Source organism: Citrus sinensis, chromosome 5 (assembly GCF_022201045.2).
Source record: "Citrus sinensis cultivar Valencia sweet orange chromosome 5, DVS_A1.0, whole genome shotgun sequence".
Classification (NCBI taxonomy): Eukaryota; Viridiplantae; Streptophyta; class Magnoliopsida; order Sapindales; family Rutaceae; genus Citrus; species Citrus sinensis.
The window spans coordinates 21,832,948-21,851,812 of NC_068560.1; the positions used below are offsets into that span (position 1 = coordinate 21,832,948).

An 18,865-nucleotide genomic window follows, 5' to 3' on the forward strand; every position below is an offset into this window, starting at 1 on the left:
AATTTGAAATCACAACCCACACAGGAAATCACCCTTCGCGTGGGGATGGAGATGTTTACTGCAGCGATATTGAATATGTCCACTGCTATTTGGGTTATGGTGCGACTTGCGATTTCAAGGCTGCCATGAAACAATGGAAAAGATTAACATACCCTCCAATGAATGAAAACGGCTGGACTAATTCTGATTACCTAATTGACTCAGGATCGGCTGGCAAAAATAACAGTTTATTAACAATGCACAGTCCGAGTACCTTTCCAGGATCAGATACGACGTGGTCTAATGCTGACAATAATAGTTTATTAAATGACAAATCGTTGTTCTTGGGTGTTGATTTCAGAAATAAAATACATTCTGAGAGATGCTGGTCTACTATTGCAAGCCCCCAGATTTAAGAATCTTTTGATGATAATTTAATTGATATGGAAAGTTTCCATATCACTTTTAAATCATCTTATGTAATTGTGATGTTAGGAAGCATTAGTGATCTATATGTGAATTATTATTAGCGACATTAGTGGTTTTATCTTGTTAAAATATGGATGACTTCCAGTTATTATTTTATTGTAGATAATCTTATTCAATTAACATATAGTTTAAAACCATTATGTAAATTAATCTATTAATTTTCATGATATTTAATTGAGTTAAAACTAAGTGCAATCAATAAATCTCTTTTCCTTTAAAAAACTGCTACCTTTTGATTTTAGTGCTTAATATTTATTGAACTCTGATGCAGGGAATTTGAAATCAAACTCGTAATACAGATTATCTAATTGCGAGTTGCTGTCCATAGCTGCTAATTTGTAGTGATTATCTAATTGACTGAGGTGACAATAATTCTTTTATTTTCAATAGCACAATGTGGAATTCAATAATTAAATTCTCCTGTTTAATTTGTTTCAAGTTAAATTATTAATTACTTAAACTCTGTTTTAAGTCTTTAATTTTATGTGTTTATGCAGAATTGGATTCTTGAGCGTGTTGGACACGACCAACAATGAAATTGATAGTAAACAAACATTACAACGTGTGGACTCCGGTAAGCACCAATGAATTTCTAGCCCCGTTGACTCCGCCAACTAAAGTTTTGTAAAATAAAAAAAAAAATACATAGAATTCCACCAAATGCAAAACGCGTGAAATTTAATTTTCGGCCGTGTGGACCAAAACATAATTTAACGAAAAAGGAAAAAATGATAAGATTTTTAAAATGTGTGGAAGGTGATCCATATTTTACTGAAACGACTTGTTAAATTTTTCAAGGATTTAGAATATTTGGTCATAAATTACGTGAATGTTAATTTTTCTGTCATTAACTATCATATTCTAGACTTAATGGTACCTTTCTTGATGAATGGTACTTAGTATCTCTTCTCCTCTTATAAAAATTATATTAATTGATTTCTTGTTATAGTTAATAGTCTTTAAGAACGGATAGATTTATTGTTTTCATGACCAAATTATGCATGCCTAAGGTTGCAACTATTAATAAAATTAATATTTAATGTTTATGTTAAAAGATATAAGATTTTATGCATTCATTAATTGTTATTAGCTAAAGGATGAATTATTTTTTCCCAATCAGTTGATGCATCTACAAGAGTTTTTTTTTCTTTTATTGACCATAATTATATTCCGGGTACAATAAATTGTCTTTGGTGCTTGGAAAATATGACATCTCTCTGTCAACTTACTGGAAATATCTCCTCATCTACTCTCATTTATCTAATATCAATTGAAGAACTCATATTTCCAAACTATGACTTCCAAATCTCATTATCATTTGAGCATTCAAAACTAATCAAGTGTGGAAATAATCAAATATATGCAAAAATCGAGTCACAATTTGGCCCCTCAAAATTCTAATTATATAACTTCTATATATCTCATACATTTTCCAAATTCCTCTTCCATCAACATCACTAGGAGTATGTTCATCTCTCACACATTAACTTGAGTGGAGAGTTTCCAAATTGATTGTCAGAAAACAACAAAAGAACTAGACACCCTTGATCTGTCTAATAATTCTCTTTCGGTAAAATTAATTAATTTTAGGGGAATTCAGCCAACCTCTGCAATTTTAGAGTGATCATTAATTAATTAAACAATACAAATATCTAAATCGATTAGATGTTTGCTGACAATACAAGTTCATGGCTTGAAATTTGATCTCTATCGATTGGTTTTTTAGTGCTTAATATTTATGGAACTCCGGGAATTTGAAATCAAACTCGTAACTACAAATTATCTAATTGCAAGTGTTTGTCCATAGCTGCTGATTTGTAGTGATTATCTAATTGACTGAGGTGACAACAATTTTTTTTTTTAATTTTCAATAGCATAATGTGGAATTCAATAATTAAATTCTCCTTTTTAATTTGTTTCCAGTTAAATTATTAATTACTTAAACTCTGTTTTAAGTCTTTAATTTTATGTGTTTATGCAAAATTGGATTCTTGAGCGTGTTGGACACGACCAACAATGAAATTGACAGTAAACAAACATTACAACGCATTGAGTGTCGACTCCGGTAGCTGCCCTACAAGTCTACAACTTTACAAAAAATAATTGAGTACACTCATTTGATTCTCGGGACCCTTCAATGAATTTCTAGCCCCGTTGACTCCACCGACAAAAGTTTTGGAAAAAAAAAAATTCATAGAATTCCACCAAATGCAAAACGCGTGGAATTTAATTTTCGGCCGTGTAGACCAAAACATAATTTAATGAAAAAAAAAGATAAATTTTCTAAAATGTGTGGAAGGTGATCCATATTTTACTGAAACTACTTGTTAAAGTTTTCAAGGATTTAGAATATTTGGTCATAAATTACGCTCATGTTAATTTTTCCGCTATTGACTATCATATTCTAGACACAATGGTACCTTTCTTGATGAAGGGTACTTAGTCTCTCTTCTCCTCTTATAAAAATTATATTAATTGATTTCTTATTATAATAAATAGTCTTTAAGAACGTATAGATTTATTGTTTTCGTGACCAAATTATGCCTGCCTAAGGTTGTGACTATTAATAAAATTAATATTTAATGTTTATGTTAAAAGATATAAGATTTTATGCATTCATTAATTGTTATTAGCTAAAGGATGAATTATTTTTTCAACCCAATCATTTGATGCATCTGCAAGAGTTTTTTATTTTATTGACCATAACTATATTCCGGGTACAATAAATTATCTTTGGTGCTTGGAAAATATGACTTCTTACTTCAAGTTTGATGTGTCTCTCTCCATAAGCTTACTGGAAATATATACTCATCTAATGTCATTTATCTAATATCAATTGAAGAGCTAACTTTTTCAAAGTTCAAACTATCACTTCCAAGCCTCATTGTCACTTGGCCATTCTTGGACCATTCAAAACCAAACAAGTGTTGAAATAATCAAATATATGCAAAATTAGAGTCACGATTTTTGGTCCCCCAAAATCTAATTATATAGCTTCTATATATCTCATTGTCAGGTCACGAACTTGTTGGCACATTTTCCAAATTCCTCTTCCATCAGCTCTCACACGTTAACTTAAGTGGAAAGTTTCCAAGTTGATTGCTAGAAAGCAACGCAAAATCAGACACGCTTGATCTGTCCCCTAATTCTCTTTTCTACGTTGAAAAAGAAAATATATATCTATGTAAAAATAAATAATAAACTGAGTAAAAGTACATTTGTTTATTTAACATCTGATCGGGGCATTTTTGGTGTAAGCCACAACTAAAATCAAACAGCCCCTTAGCATACTTCTTCCATTTTATCTGTTACTTTTGTGGATCTTATAGGGTGGGCATGTGAACAGAATTTAAAAGTTTTAATAGTCTCAAAGAATAAGATATGCTAAAGCTAAAGTTGTTGCACCTTCTAATTAAATAAAGTTGTATAATTTCACCAACTTGGAAGAATTGACATTAATGGACGGTCCCCTCTCCATATATGAAGCCTTCTTAAAAGTTAATTTTTATTTCAGAAAAAAAAAGTTTAAGTTACATATATTATAGTAAGATTTTTTGAGACCAATTCCCTTCTTGAAATAATAATGGAAAAGTATTAATTTAAAAATAAAATGAATATGTATTGATTATATCCTGATTTTCATTGATTATAGTGAGAGTTTCTCCAAATCAATTCCCTTATTCAAATAATACAGAAAAAATAGTAATTTAATAGTAAAATAAACATGTGTTGATTATATATTCTAAGTTTCATCGATTATGTGATCAAAGTGGCATTGTTGATTTATTTCTTGTTCAATGTTAATTTTTAGGTTATATAAATTTCAAGGATCTAAAATCTTTGGTCATGGATTACACGCTTGTTAATTTTTCTGTCATTATCTGTTATATTCTAGACTTAATGATACCTTTCTTGATCAAGGCTAATTACTCTCTCTTCTCCTCTTATAAATTCCTCTTCCATTAACATCACTAGGAGTATGTTGATCTCTCAGACGTTAACTTGAGTGGAGAGTTTCCAAATTGATTGTTACAAAACAACACAAAAACTAGACACACTTGATCTGTCTAATAATTCTCTTTCGGTAAAATTAATTAATTTTAGGAGAATATTCTGCCAACCTCTGTAATTTCATAGTGATCATTAATTAATTAAATGATACAAATATCTAAAGTGATTAGATGTTTGCCGACAATACAAGTTCATGACTTGAAATTTGATCTCTATCGATTGGTTTACAAATGGACGTACTTGTGCCTTTGTGGCGATAATCGAACAAGTTCCCATGATTATTATTTTTTCCAAAAACTTTTTTACAACAAATTCATCTCGCCAAAAATTCTATGTTGCTAACTAACAATAATTGAGCACTTGGCCGCATTGACTCCACGTCTCCCACCTCTTTCTAAAAACATGGAAAATGTAATTTCCACAAAATGCCAAACATGTGGAATTTAATTTTTTTGCCTTGTGGATCAAAATACAAATGAAAGAAACAGGAGAAAAAAAAGGCCCAAAGACTTCTAAAAGATGAAGTCTTTGGGCCTTTTTATAATGGTGAATTTTTTAAAAGAAAAAAAATAACAACATTTTTATGGTTTGTTTTGATAATCATATTTACATATACTCTCTAATTTTCAAAATGGACACATAAATCTTTTTTTTTACAAAATATATATTATTCATATTTTTTATTTTTTATTATCATATTTTTATTTATTTTAAATGTTTCGAGTAAATTTTTAGGTTGAAATATAATAAAAATGTATAATCGTTCTCTTATTAAACACACATACTTTTATTAGTTTCTATGCATTTGTCATCTCAATCTCTCTCAATTATTCTTTATTGCTAGCTCAAAACGCGTTGCTGTTGCAAATTATAGCAAAATGACAAATATGGAAAAAAAAAAGGGAAGAAAATTAATGCATGAAAGACTTGGAGAAAACAACAAAATAAGCCAACTATGAGCTAGTTGGATGTATAAATTGTTAGATGTGTTATATACAAATAGCATAGAGCCCTCTAGTTGGTTCCAGAGACAGAAAGAGCGTGTGTGTTTTTTCACAGTTAGAGATATAGTTAGAATGGGTGGTTCAAAATCAAAAATGATGATAATGTTTATTATGTTATTAATAATATTTAAAAGTGGGTGGAGTGAGGGATGTTTGGTTCACGAGAGATTTGCTCTTTTGCGACTCAAACATTTCTTCGATGATAGTTATCTTTATGACTGGGCCGATGATGAGGGAGCTACTGATTGTTGTCAGTGGGAAAGGGTTGAGTGCAGCAACACCACAGGCCAAGTGATAGCGCTAAACCTTTCTGACACGCATGGGGGAGAGCACAGCTGGTATCTGAATGCTTCTTTGTTTACTCCCTTCCAACAACTTGAGTCACTTGATTTAACTGACAACAATATAGCAGGTTGTGTTGAGAATGAAGGTGCTTCGTTTAATTTAATTAATTTACTTTCTCCCCCCTAATTTAAGTTGAATATTAAGACCGAGCAATTATATGCATATTCATTTAGTTGACAATTTTGACTTTTTTTTAAATGATTAATTTTGAAATTACACCAGTATTTATGATCCTTTTATTTTATTTTATTTTATTTGCAGGTATAGAGAGGCTATCAAGATTGAACAACTTGAAGATGCTTAATTTAAGTTATAACTCGTTCAACAATAGCATTTTATCATCACTAACTCATCTTTCATCATTAAGATCATTAAATTTATTTTGGAATAGATTGGAAGGAAGTATTGATGTTAAAGGTACATAATTTAAACTTCATCCCTTCTCCAAGCTCTTTCATTAACTTGCTAAAATAAGATTCAAGGCTTTGAATTCAATTTTTTTAATGGTTAATATTAAAAAAACAGTTTTAAGCAATTTATAAATACAAGTTTTAATGTTTCTCGTAATTTCATCTTGTAATTTCATATGTCTTGAATTTAAGATTAAAAAAAAAAACTCTAATAGCGAACCAAACACCTCCACAACTTCTTATTATTTGTGGTGAGGTTTGAAACATTCAACTCAATTTGTACTTATTACAGAATTTGATTCTTTGAGAGATTTAGAGGAGCTAGACATTGGCGGGAACAAGATTGACAAATTTGTGGTCTCAAAAGGTACTACAAATACCATAAAAAAAATATGCTAACTTTTACAAATAAGCTGGATTCTTTGCCATTTGGTTTATTATTTTACAGGTTTGAGTAAGTTGAAGTCTCTCGGTTTAAGGGGTATCAAACTCAACCGTAGCATCTTATCTTCTCTTTCTTCGTTAAGAGAATTAGATATAAGTTATACGGGATTCAAAGGAACATTCGATGTTTGAGGTAAGCCTAAGCCTTGCTTTCTCATTTTATATATGCCAACTAGATTTGTGTATCATCGACATAATTTAATATTTAATTTGATAAGTCTGAATGAATTACATGCTAATTTAAACATACTTTTATTTACTTTGTCAATTAATTAATGACTATTTGGCTTGGTTTGGACGAAATTCTCATGATGTTTTAATTTCTTTAAATTAATTAATTAATTAACTCTGTTTTTAAGTCTTAAGTCTGGGCATGTTTGCAGAATTTGATTCCTTCAATAACTTAGAAGTGTTGGACATGAGTGGTGATGGGTGTCGAAGCCAACAAAAATAAATTCCTACTCTAAATAAATTGTGTATAGTGATTGAGCAGGGTCGTGTCCACAGAGATCGGTAATTATTTAAATCCTTTTAAAATGCAAAACATAAAATGGGGGTTTTGTTGACAATAATAAAAATCAAATTAAAATAATAAGAATGCAAATTAAAGTTGTAATTCAAATTGGAGAAAGCTCTGGTTGAAGGAATTAACTCAGCTTGATTCGACTACTGATCATTGATTCAAATATAGATTATTATTACTTATGAATAGACCGGTTATAGCTATTGAGACCCTCTAATAGCCAATCTCTCCTTAACTAGTCGATAACCAAGGTACGACCGTTGGTTATTTCCCTAATCAATGGACAACCCTAGATACGATCATAGGATTTAATCAATTGACAGCCTGAAAAACCAGAGAGACCCAAATCCTAATCAACACATATGATGATTCATTTAAATTAGATTGTTTATTCTCACAACACAACTCTCTGCTATGTTATTTGTCACAAACATTAAATTCTTCATACGATGAATCCTTTAATTGACAATAGATTAAGTTGATAATTAAATAGTGGCCAATTACCTAATTAACAAACATAATCATGAAACTAATTTAGAGAATAAACAAATACCCAAAAAGTAATAAAACAATTAAAGCATAAGAAAGATCTCACAGTAGTGATGAATCAAAGCTTCATTATCCTTCAACCAGAAAAATGGGTTTAGTTCCTCATAGAGAGAAGAGAAAAATTAAATCTAGGGTTTCTTTCTTTTTCTCCAATCCAAAAAATCCCCCCTTTTTCACAATAGATTCCTCCCTTAAATACTCTCTCTCTCTTCTCTTTTAAAATTCTATTTAAAATAAAATACTAATATCTGAAATATTAAATTCGTAATTACAAAAATAACCAAAAATACAAAACACGTTAAACTAAAAAAAAACTGCAGGTCCGCAGTTGACAGCACGCGCCCACGCCTTATCAACAAAGTTCTTCTGACGCTCAGAAATTTCTCCAAGAGAACAGTCCTCCTTAAACATCATCTTTTAGCTCAATTTTATCATCAATCAATAGAATGGCACCTACAAAAGTAAAACACAAGTAAAACATTATTATTAAGTGCAAAACATCGATATTAAGGGAAGTAAACAATGCAAAACTAGTGCATAAATTGCACTCTAACAAATTCCCCCACACCAAGATGATGCTTGTCCTCAAGCATATAACTCAAGAGTAATCCCAAATCTCCACTCAATTCTCATCTCAACTCATCCAAAAATAATTTTAAGCAAGCATACCTCAAGAAATTAAGTCGATCAACATTCGAGAGACAAGGATTTTAAAGCATAGAATCTCATAAGATAGAATAAGAACATTCAACCACCAAGAAGATCCATTCAAAATTCAAGTGCAACAAGATGTAATAGCCCTCTCAATAACTTCACTCCATGCACTCAAAGTGTTTAAGGTGTCATTTATCCACTCAAATCAAATCAAAGAATGCTATTACCATAAGCTTGCTCATAAATCACATCTCAATCCACAAAACATGAATAAAATGCAAAAATCTAAGGGTCTTAAAAGGGTTGTAATGGGGTTAAATGGGTTAAATGAAAAAGAAAGGTTTACGAAAGAAAAAGAGATCAAAATGAGAAGAATGAACTCATTGAATGAACTTATGATATCAAAATGCTTATTTCTACTCAAGTCACCAAGAATGTAAACATTTTTTTTTCGATTTTTCTTTTTCTTTTTTTTTCTTTTTTTTTCTTTTTCTTTTTCCTTTTCTTTTTCTTTTTTTTTCATTTTTTTTTGTTTGTTTTTTTTTTTTTTCGAATCAAACAAAAGAAACGAACCTTGCACAATTGAATTCAAGCATAATGCTTGTTGATCTAATTGAGAAACTTTAATACAAGGTAGAAAAAGCAACAAAACATATCCATACAATGAGTCCAAAAATCTCCTTAAATTGAGGCTCAAAAAGAAGAAAAATGGTTAAGTAGACGGAGAGAATTAGATGGGTAATGGTTAAGGCTCAAACAAAGGTAGCAAATAAAGGTCTTCGGGTAAAGAAAAAGGAAAATGCGAGAATAGAAAAATGGTAAATGGTTTGCCCTTATCATTTTAATGCATAAAATCCCGTAATGTGGCTTCAACATGCATAATAAAGCAAGTTCTAGAATAAACAAACTAGGATTGATATTCACATAACAAAAATAATTAGAGCAAAGTGGTTGCTCATAGGCTCAAATCCTCACAAAGTTGGTAAATTTGCCATCAAATCATGTACACTCTTCAAATGAATCAATCATCAATAGTGGTGTAGAATGAGATGAAGGTATGAATGAGATATAAAAGGAAAGGTAAAAATGATAATAAACGAGAAAGATGTATGTAGTAAAAAAAAATGAAAGATAAAATGTGAGTGATGAAAGAGTATGATAGGAAAAAAAATAGATGTAAATAATTTGAGATAGATGGGAAAAAAGTAGTGAGAAAGAAAAGAAAAGATAAAATAATAATATATAAAGCATACTAACTCCAAAATCATTTAAGGATGAGTAGAGTGAAAATAGATGAGTAGAGTGAAAATAATAATTCCAGGCATCAATAATGCAAAAATCCCTCCCCCACACCAATAACTTACATTGTCCCCAATGTAAGATAATCAAAGCTCACATAAAAATTAAAGCGTAAGGATAAAAGATTAAATGCAAAAACTTCCCTGAATTGTGAGCTTTGATCCTCATAACGTCTATGGGCTTGGCGGGAATGGTGGGATAAATCTCACACTCTTGAAGTATGCGGCCAAATTCTGCTCCATCTTGTCACGGATTTCGATTCACGCGGCTGGAATGCAGGTCGTAGGCTGGTTGCGGACTATTGCTGCTCGACTGGAGCTTGCGGGTACACGGCTGGTGGTTCAGTTGCGCGCGGATGGGACTGATGCTGCGAACTGGTGACGCTGGATCTGCGTGCTGCGGCTGTTGCTGCGCGCTGGGGGATTGCTGGTGCGCGCGCTGGTGACGCTTGTTGCGTTGCGTGCTCGGCTGGAGCTTGCTGCGCGGCTTGGGGCTGGTTGCGCACTGCTGGTTGCGTGCAGGATGCTGTCTGCGTGGCTGCGTTGCGCGCGAGAGCTGCTGCGTGGCTGTGTTGCTGCGGGACTGTTGCGCGCGAGAGCTGGTTCTGAGTTGCGTTGCGGGGCGTGCTCGTTGCTGGTGCTTGCGTTGCGCGCGACTGATGCTGCATTCTCCGGCTGGCTGGTTTGCTGCTGGCGTGCTGCAAACGGCTGGAGAAGAAAACAATTTCTGGAAAATTAGGGATTTTGTGAACAGTAAAATTTTTTTTTTTTTTTTTTTTTAACAATGATTTTTTTTTGATTTTTTTTTTTTAAAAAAAAAATATATATATATATATAAAAGAAAGAACAAAAGAAATAAATAAATAAAATAAAATGAAATAAAATCAATTAAAATTAATTTTTTTTTTTTTTTTTTTTTTTAGTGATGAATCACTTTGAGACACTAAAAATTTCAGAAGTACTTTTCTAATAAGCACGTGGGCACGCCTTAAAACTATTTTACTTTAAAAATTACAGAAGTACTTATTAGTTAAGACGTGGGCACGCCTTATCAAAAATTTTCTTCTGACCAAAATAAGCAAACACATTATTTAAAAAAAAATTTGAATCAAAATTAAAAGAAGATATAACAAAAACCAAAATAAATAAATCACTTGGGTTGCCTCCCAAAAAGCGCCTTTGTTTTATGTCTTTGGCTAGACACATTTATGCATCAATCTCCATAATTTGGACTTTCGAGAGTCACATCCTCCACAATATTCACCGAAAAACCTTCATAAAAAGGTTTTAAGCGATGACCATTAACCTTAAGAACTCTGTCAGAGGTCGGGCTCCGAATCTCAACTGCACCATGAGGAAAAACATTAGTAACAATAAAAGGTCCAACCCAACAAGAACGTAATTTACCCGGAAAAAGTTTAAGTTTAGAATGAAAAAGAAGAACTTTTTGACCAACAGAGAACTCCTTTCTCAAAATCATTCTATCATGAAATGTCTTCGTCTTTTCCTTGTAAAAAATTTCCTGCGCTATAGGGTTAATAACATCCACAGAAAATACCAAATGTTCCTCACTAGGATATTTCATGGCATCATTCATATTGAATTCTATAACCTCTCCATCAAACTCCATAGTGAGAGTCCCTTTATGTATATCCATTTTAGTCCTAGCAGTCTTAAGAAAAGGTCTTCCTAGCAAAATTGGGACAGAATTAGAGGAGTTATCATCTTCCATATCAAGTACATAAAAATCAGCAGGAAAAACCAACTCATTAACTTGTACTAAGACATCTTCTAATACCCCATCAGGATATGCATTAGACCTGTCAGCTAGTTGAATTATCACACCAGTTTCTTTTAATGGACCAATATTCAAAGATGAATAAATAGAACGAGGCATGACATTAATAGAAGCTCCTAGATCTAACAAAGCCTTTTCAACTCTAACACTACCAATTTTACAAGGGATAGTAAACATACCTGGATCCTTGCACTTAGGAGGTAGTTTCTTTTGGAGAACTGCTGAAACATTCTCCCCCATGTGAACTTTTTCATCTCCTCTTAATTTTCTCTTGGAGGTGCACAGTTCCTTAAGGACTTTAGCATATCGAGGTATTTGTTTTATAGCATCTAATAAAGGAATATTTACCTCAACCTTGCGAAATGTCTCAAGGATGTCTTTCTCTTGTTCCTCCTTCTTGGATTTTGCAAATCGGCTTGGAAAAGGAGGAGGTATCACAATAGGTAGGGATTTCGCTTTGGTGGGTTGTGCATCTTGAGATTGAGGCATTAATTCATTCTTCTCAAGCTCATCTTCTACATGCTTTGTCACTTTCTTACTAGGCTCTTGCAACTCCGTCCCACTTCTAAGGATGACAGCACTAACGTTTTGCTTTGGATTCACCTCAGATTGTGAAGGCAATCTCCCTAATACTTGAGACTCCAGACGGCTCACTGTAGTCGCCAATTGACTCATTTGGTTCTCCAAGTTCTGAATGCTTGCTGTAGTTGCCTGCTGAAATTGTTGAGTGTTAGTCGCAAGTGATTTAACAATTTCTTCAAGAGATATACCTGACTTGGAGTTTGACTGTGGAGGTGCTGGTTGTCTTGGTGGATACTGTTGTGGGAATCCTGACGGCCTAACTCCATAGCTGAAGTTGGGATGATCCTTCCATCCCGGATTGTATGTTTGTGCATAAGGATCATACCTCCTCTGAGGCATGCCTGGAAATCCTCCAACTGCATTGGCTTGTTCAATGGGTTCTTCTTGAAGTGTAGGACACATATCAATTGAATGACCCATATTGTAACATATACCACAAGTCTTCACCTGCTGCACATTACCTACAACAAACTTTTCCACAAGAGAAGTAAGTTTATCTAAACGTTGTTCAACAGAAGAAATATTTACCTCATTCACCTTCCTTGAAGTGAGCTCTTGCCTGCTGCTAAATTGTTGTGCATTGGCAGCCATATTTGATATCAACTCCCTTGCTTGAGTAGGGGTCTTGTTCACCAACACGCCTCCACTAGCAGCATCTATCATACTCCTATCCATCAATGACAGTCCTTCGTAAAAATATTGAATAAGAAGTTGATCAGAAATTTGATGCTGAGGACAGCTGGCACACAATTGTTTGAATCGCTCCCAATACTCATATAAAGTCTCCCCAGGAAGTTGTCTGATTCCACAAATATCTTTTCTGATGTTGGCAGCTCTTGAAGCAGGAAAGTACTTCTCAAGGAACTGCTTCTTCAAACCATTCCACGTTGTAATTGATCCAGGAGGCAAGTAGTACAACCAATCTTTAGCTAGCCCATCTACAGAGAACGGAAAAGCACGCAGCTTAATCTGCTCTTCAGTCACACCTTGTGGTCTCATACTTGAACACACAACATGAAACTCCTTAAGATGTTTATGAGGATCTTCACCTGCAAAACCATGAAACTTGGGTAATAAATGAATAAGACCAGACTTTAATTCAAAATTTACCTCCAAGTCTACATATTGAATGCAGAGTGGTTGTTGATTCAAGTCTGGTTCAGCTAACTCTCTAAGAGTTCTTTCTACAGGTGCAGGTCTATCCATCACTTGTTCTTCTGAATCGCTAGATGATTCAACTAAATCAGGCACCGTATCTGTTTCAGAAAGCAAAGGCGACGAGGATCGTTGCTTAGCTCGCTTCGTCTGCTGTCTCAGCTGGCGAGCTGTCTTCTCAATTTCAGGATCAAACGAAAGTGTACATGTACGAGAAGAACGAACCATACACCAAGTAAAACGTAAAAAGGATTAAATAAATGACACCAATCCCCGGCAACGGCGCCAAAATTTGATGGGTGTCGAAGCCAACAAAAATAAATTCCTACTCTAAATAAATTGTGTATAGTGATTGAGCAGGGTCGTGTCCACAGAGATCGGTAATTATTTAAATCCTTTTAAAATGCAAAACATAAAATGGGGGTTTTGTTGACAATAATAAAAATCAAATTAAAATAATAAGAATGCAAATTAAAGTTGTAATTCAAATTGGAGAAAGCTCTGGTTGAAGGAATTAACTCAGCTTGATTCGACTACTGATCATTGATTCAAATATAGATTATTATTACTTATGAATAGACCGGTTATAGCTATTGAGACCCTCTAATAGCCAATCTCTCCTTAACTAGTCGATAACCAAGGTACGACCGTTGGTTATTTCCCTAATCAATGGACAACCCTAGATACGATCATAGGATTTAATCAATTGACAGCCTGAAAAACCAGAGAGACCCAAATCCTAATCAACACATATGATGATTCATTTAAATTAGATTGTTTATTCTCACAACACAACTCTCTGCTATGTTATTTGTCACAAACATTAAATTCTTCATACGATGAATCCTTTAATTGACAATAGATTAAGTTGATAATTAAATAGTGGCCAATTACCTAATTAACAAACATAATCATGAAACTAATTCAGAGAATAAACAAATACCCAAAAAGTAATAAAACAATTAAAGCATAAGAAAGATCTCACAGTAGTGATGAATCAAAGCTTCATTATCCTTCAACCAGAAAAATGGGTTTAGTTCCTCATAGAGAGAAGAGAAAAATTAAATCTAGGGTTTCTTTCTTTTTCTCCAATCCAAAAAATCCCCCCTTTTTCACAATAGATTCCTCCCTTAAATACTCTCTCTCTCTTCTCTTTTAAAATTCTATTTAAAATAAAATACTAATATCTGAAATATTAAATTCGTAATTACAAAAATAACCAAAAATACAAAACACGTTAAACTAAAAAAAAACTGCAGGTCCGCAGTTGACAGCACGCGCCCACGCCTTATCAACAAAGTTCTTCTGACGCTCAGAAATTTCTCCAAGAGAACAGTCCTCCTTAAACATCATCTTTTAGCTCAATTTTATCATCAATCAATAGAATTGCACCTACAAAAGTAAAACACAAGTAAAACATTATTATTAAGTGCAAAACATCGATATTAAGGGAAGTAAACAATGCAAAACTAGTGCATAAATTGCACTCTAACAAGTGGCAATCAAATCGACAATCTTGTGGTTCCTCACGGTAAACAATTAAAATATTATTCAATTACATTATTTTAATTCATTTGATTAGGGAAGGCCAAAAAGGTCCAAAAAAAAATAATAATAAAGAAACATATAATTTGTATTATTTAAAAAACAGAATGTAATAAAGATTTGATTCCAGTTCTTCAATCTTTAAAGCGATTGAAAAACAATGTTGCTCTTTTCCCAAAGCATAAAATACGAATTGAATGCCAATTAACTTAATCATTCATTTCGTTTAGCTCTAAATTTAGACAATGAATTTTTATATTATTTCAAAAACAGGACGTAATAGAATTTTAAAAAAAACAGATTGTAATGAAGATTTGATTCCAATTTTTTAATCTTTGCAGCGATTGAAAAACCATACCGCTCTTTTCCCAAAGCATAAAATACGAATTGACTCCCAATTAAATTAATCATTTATTTTGTTCATCTCTGAATTTAAATAATGAATTTTGATCTTCAATCATATTCTAACTACTATTAAAAAAATAGGTTACAAAGGTTTGAGGAGGCTGAAAAGTCTTGATCTATCGGAAGTTGAAATTAGAGATGGAAGCAAGTTGTTACAGTCGATGGGATCATTCCCATCCCTCAACACTCTTGACCTTTCGTATAATAATTTTACCGATATAGCGACCGCTACTCAAGGTAAGTAAAAGGTACAGATGTGGCCAAATTTATAAATAAATTGTTAATTAATTAATTTTTCCGTATTATTAATTAAGCTAAATTTGTTGCTCCTTCCTTCTAATTCTAAACAGAGTTGCACAATTTCACCAACTTGGAATATTTGACATTGGACGAATCCTCTCTCCATATAAGCCTTCTGCAAAGCATTGCATCATTATTCCCTTCGTTAAAAAATCTGTCGATATCTCATTGTGAAGTCAATGGTGTCCTACGCGGTCAAGGTAAAAGAAAATCGTTGATTGTGAACTCACTCAATGGTGTCCTACGTGTTCAACATTTTTATTTATTTTATTGTTTAATGTTTCTGCTAGGTTTTCCTCATTTCAAGAGTTTGGAACATTTTGACATGGATGACGCGCCCACTGCACTCAACACCAACTTTCTTCAAATCATTGGTGTATCGATGCCTTCTCTTAAGTACTTATCACTGTCAGATTCCACTCTTGGCACTAACAGCAGCATGATTCTTGATCAAGGTTAATCAGATGCTCCCACTCTCCCCTCTTAATCTATAATATTAATTTTCAATTCAATATTTAATTACACAAACAAATCACTTATTATAAAAGAATAATACACATTCATTAATTTTTATGTTGTATTAATTGATGAATTTAATAAATTTTTAGGCCTCTGTTCGTTGGTGCATCTGCAAGAGTTGCGCATGGCTGATAATGATTTAAGAGGTTGCTTGCCTTGGTGCTTGGCAAATATGACATCCCTCCGAATATTAGATGTTTCTTTCAATCAACTTACTGGAAGCATCTCCTCATCTCCCCTCGTTCATTTGACATCCATTGAACAGCTGACGCTTTCAGACAATCACTTCCAGATCCCAATTTCACTTGAACCACTTTTCAATCATTCAAGACTCAAGATTTTTTATGCTGACAACAACGAACTAAATGCAGAAATAACTGAGTCACATTCTTTGACCGCCCCAAACTTCCAATTATCACGTCTCTCATTGTCTTCCAGTTACGGAGACAGTTTCATATTCCCCAAATTCCTTTACCATCAACATGATCTGGAGATTGTTGATCTCTCACACATAAAGATGAATGGAGAATTTCCAACTTGGTTGTTGGAAAACAACACAAACTTAGAATATATTTTTTTGGTTAATGATTCTCTTGCAGGACCTTTCCGGTTGCCAATTCATTCACACAAGCGGTTAAGACTGTTGGATATATCCAACAACAACATCAGAGGCCACATTCCAGTAGAAATTGGAGATGTTTTACCGGGTTTATTTTCTTTAAACATTGCCATGAATGCTTTAGACGGTTGCATTCCCTCTTCATTTGGTAATATGAAATTCCTCCAATTTCTGGACTTATCCAACAACCAATTGACTGGTGAAATCCCTAAGCACTTGGCCGTGGGTTGCGTCAACTTAGAGTCTCTTGCGTTGTCAAACAATAGCTTAGAAGGTCATATGTTCTCCAGAAACTTCAACCTGACAAACTTGAAATGGTTACAATTGGAAAGCAATCACTTCGTAGGAGAGATCCCACAAAGTTTGTCTGAATGCTCCTCACTAAAAGGATTGTATCTTAACAATAATAGTCTTTCGGGTAAGATTCCACGATGGTTGGGTAATCTCACATGGTTACAATATATTACAATGCCCAATAATCATCTTGAAGGCCCTATTCCAGTGGAGTTTTGTCAGCTTGAATCGCTTCAGATTTTGGACATTTCAGACAACAACATATCTGGAAGTTTACCATCTTGTTTCCATCCTCTCAATATCAAACAAGTTCATCTTTCAAAAAATATGTTACATGGACAGCTAAAAAGAGGTACATTCTTTAATTGCTCTTCCCTTGTGACATTCGATCTTAGTTATAACCGCTTGAATGGCAGCATTCCGGATTGGGTTGATAGGCTTTCTCGGTTAAGCCACCTTATCTTGGCTCACAATAATCTTGAAGGTGAAATGCCAGTTCAATTGTGCAAATTGAACCAACTACAATTGTTAGATCTTTCTAATAATAATTTTCATGGTCCTATTCCTCCTTGCTTTGATAACACCACACTTCATGAAAGTTACAGCAATAGTTCTAGTCCTGATGAGCAATTTGAAATATTTGTTTTCATCGAAGGCCCTCAGGGAGGTGTAAAAAAGAAAATCCCTGAAATTTTTGAGTTCACAACAAAGAACATTGCGTACATTTACCAAGGAAAAGTGCTTAGCCTCCTATCAGGACTTGATCTTTCTTGCAACAAGCTAATCGGTCATATTCCTCCTCAAATTGGAAATTTGACAAGGATTCAAACATTGAATCTATCGCACAACAACTTGACAGGATCGATCCCATCAACATTTCAAACTTGAAGAATGTCGAAAGTTTGGATCTTTCCAACAACAAATTGAATGGGAAAATCCCTCATCAACTAGTGGAGTTAAAGACATTGGAGGTTTTCAGTGTGGCATACAATAACTTATCAGGCGAAATTCCAGAATGGAAAGCACAATTTGCAACCTTCAACGAGAGTAGCTATGAAGGAAATACTTTTCTTTGTGGACTGCCATTGCCCATTTGCAGATCACCAGCAACTACGCCGGAGGGTTCAATTGGCAATGAACGAGATGATAATTTAATTGACATGGACAATTTCTTTATCACATTTACAACATCGTACGTAATTGTGATATTCGGAATTGTTATTGTTTTATATGTAAATTCTTATTGGCGACGTAGATGGTTTTACTTTGTTGAAATGTGGATAACTTCATGTTATTATTTTATTGTAGACAATCTTATTACAACAAGATATTGTCATTGAAATTAATTAGCAGTTTAATTACGATTCTTTAAGTTCTTATCAAGTTTGCTTAGAAAATAAATTTATTTTTATTTTTTATTAAAATTGTAGTAGTATTTAGCGCTATATAGCTTCCAACTTCCAAGCACTTCACATTTGACTCTACACTTCCAAACCCATATCTATCCACCATAACTTATAGCTTCCCTATACTGTGCAGCATACTTAAATAAGAGAACCATCTCCAATGTTAAAAGCAGCCACTCTATAACATTCATTTAGAAACTATATTCAGAATAGTTTTATAATCATACACAAGAAATGAAACACCTAGATGCACTTGATCGCCTATTTTACTTTAAAAAATAATGATTATGGTGCTATCATCATCTTCTTCACTAGCAACATTAACACCAAATCCAGCCATGGCCAGACATTTTATCAAGAAAGGTATATATATAATAAAGTTGAAGCTTGACAAAAAATTCAGGAAGATTAATGCCTCACCACAACAAGGGGCACAACAACATCAAAGTAGAGATGAAGCAATATTTTCAAATCTAAAACTCTCAAATCCACCCACCAAAATTTCATATCTCCTCAACAATTTTAAGAACTAAAGA

The 18,865-nt window shown here is 33.3% G+C and overlaps 1 protein-coding gene across 23 annotated transcripts in view; it reads left to right on the forward strand.

Moving 5' to 3' along the window:
• The window catches only part of LOC102621844 (receptor-like protein 13), a 215,691-nt gene that overhangs the window by 28,647 nt on the left and 168,179 nt on the right, over positions 1 to 18,865 (forward strand). For 11 of the 23 annotated variants that reach the window (XR_008055030.1, XM_052442233.1, XM_052442225.1 and 8 more), the window contains exon 6: positions 15,273 to 15,428. Coding sequence is in view for 22 of the 23 variants with exons in the window: in XM_052442233.1 (XP_052298193.1) it covers positions 15,273 to 15,428 (156 nt within the window). In the remaining variant the exon portion in view is untranslated. The other 12 variants (XM_052442216.1, XM_052442230.1, XM_052442222.1 and 9 more) reach the window with 12 other exon arrangements.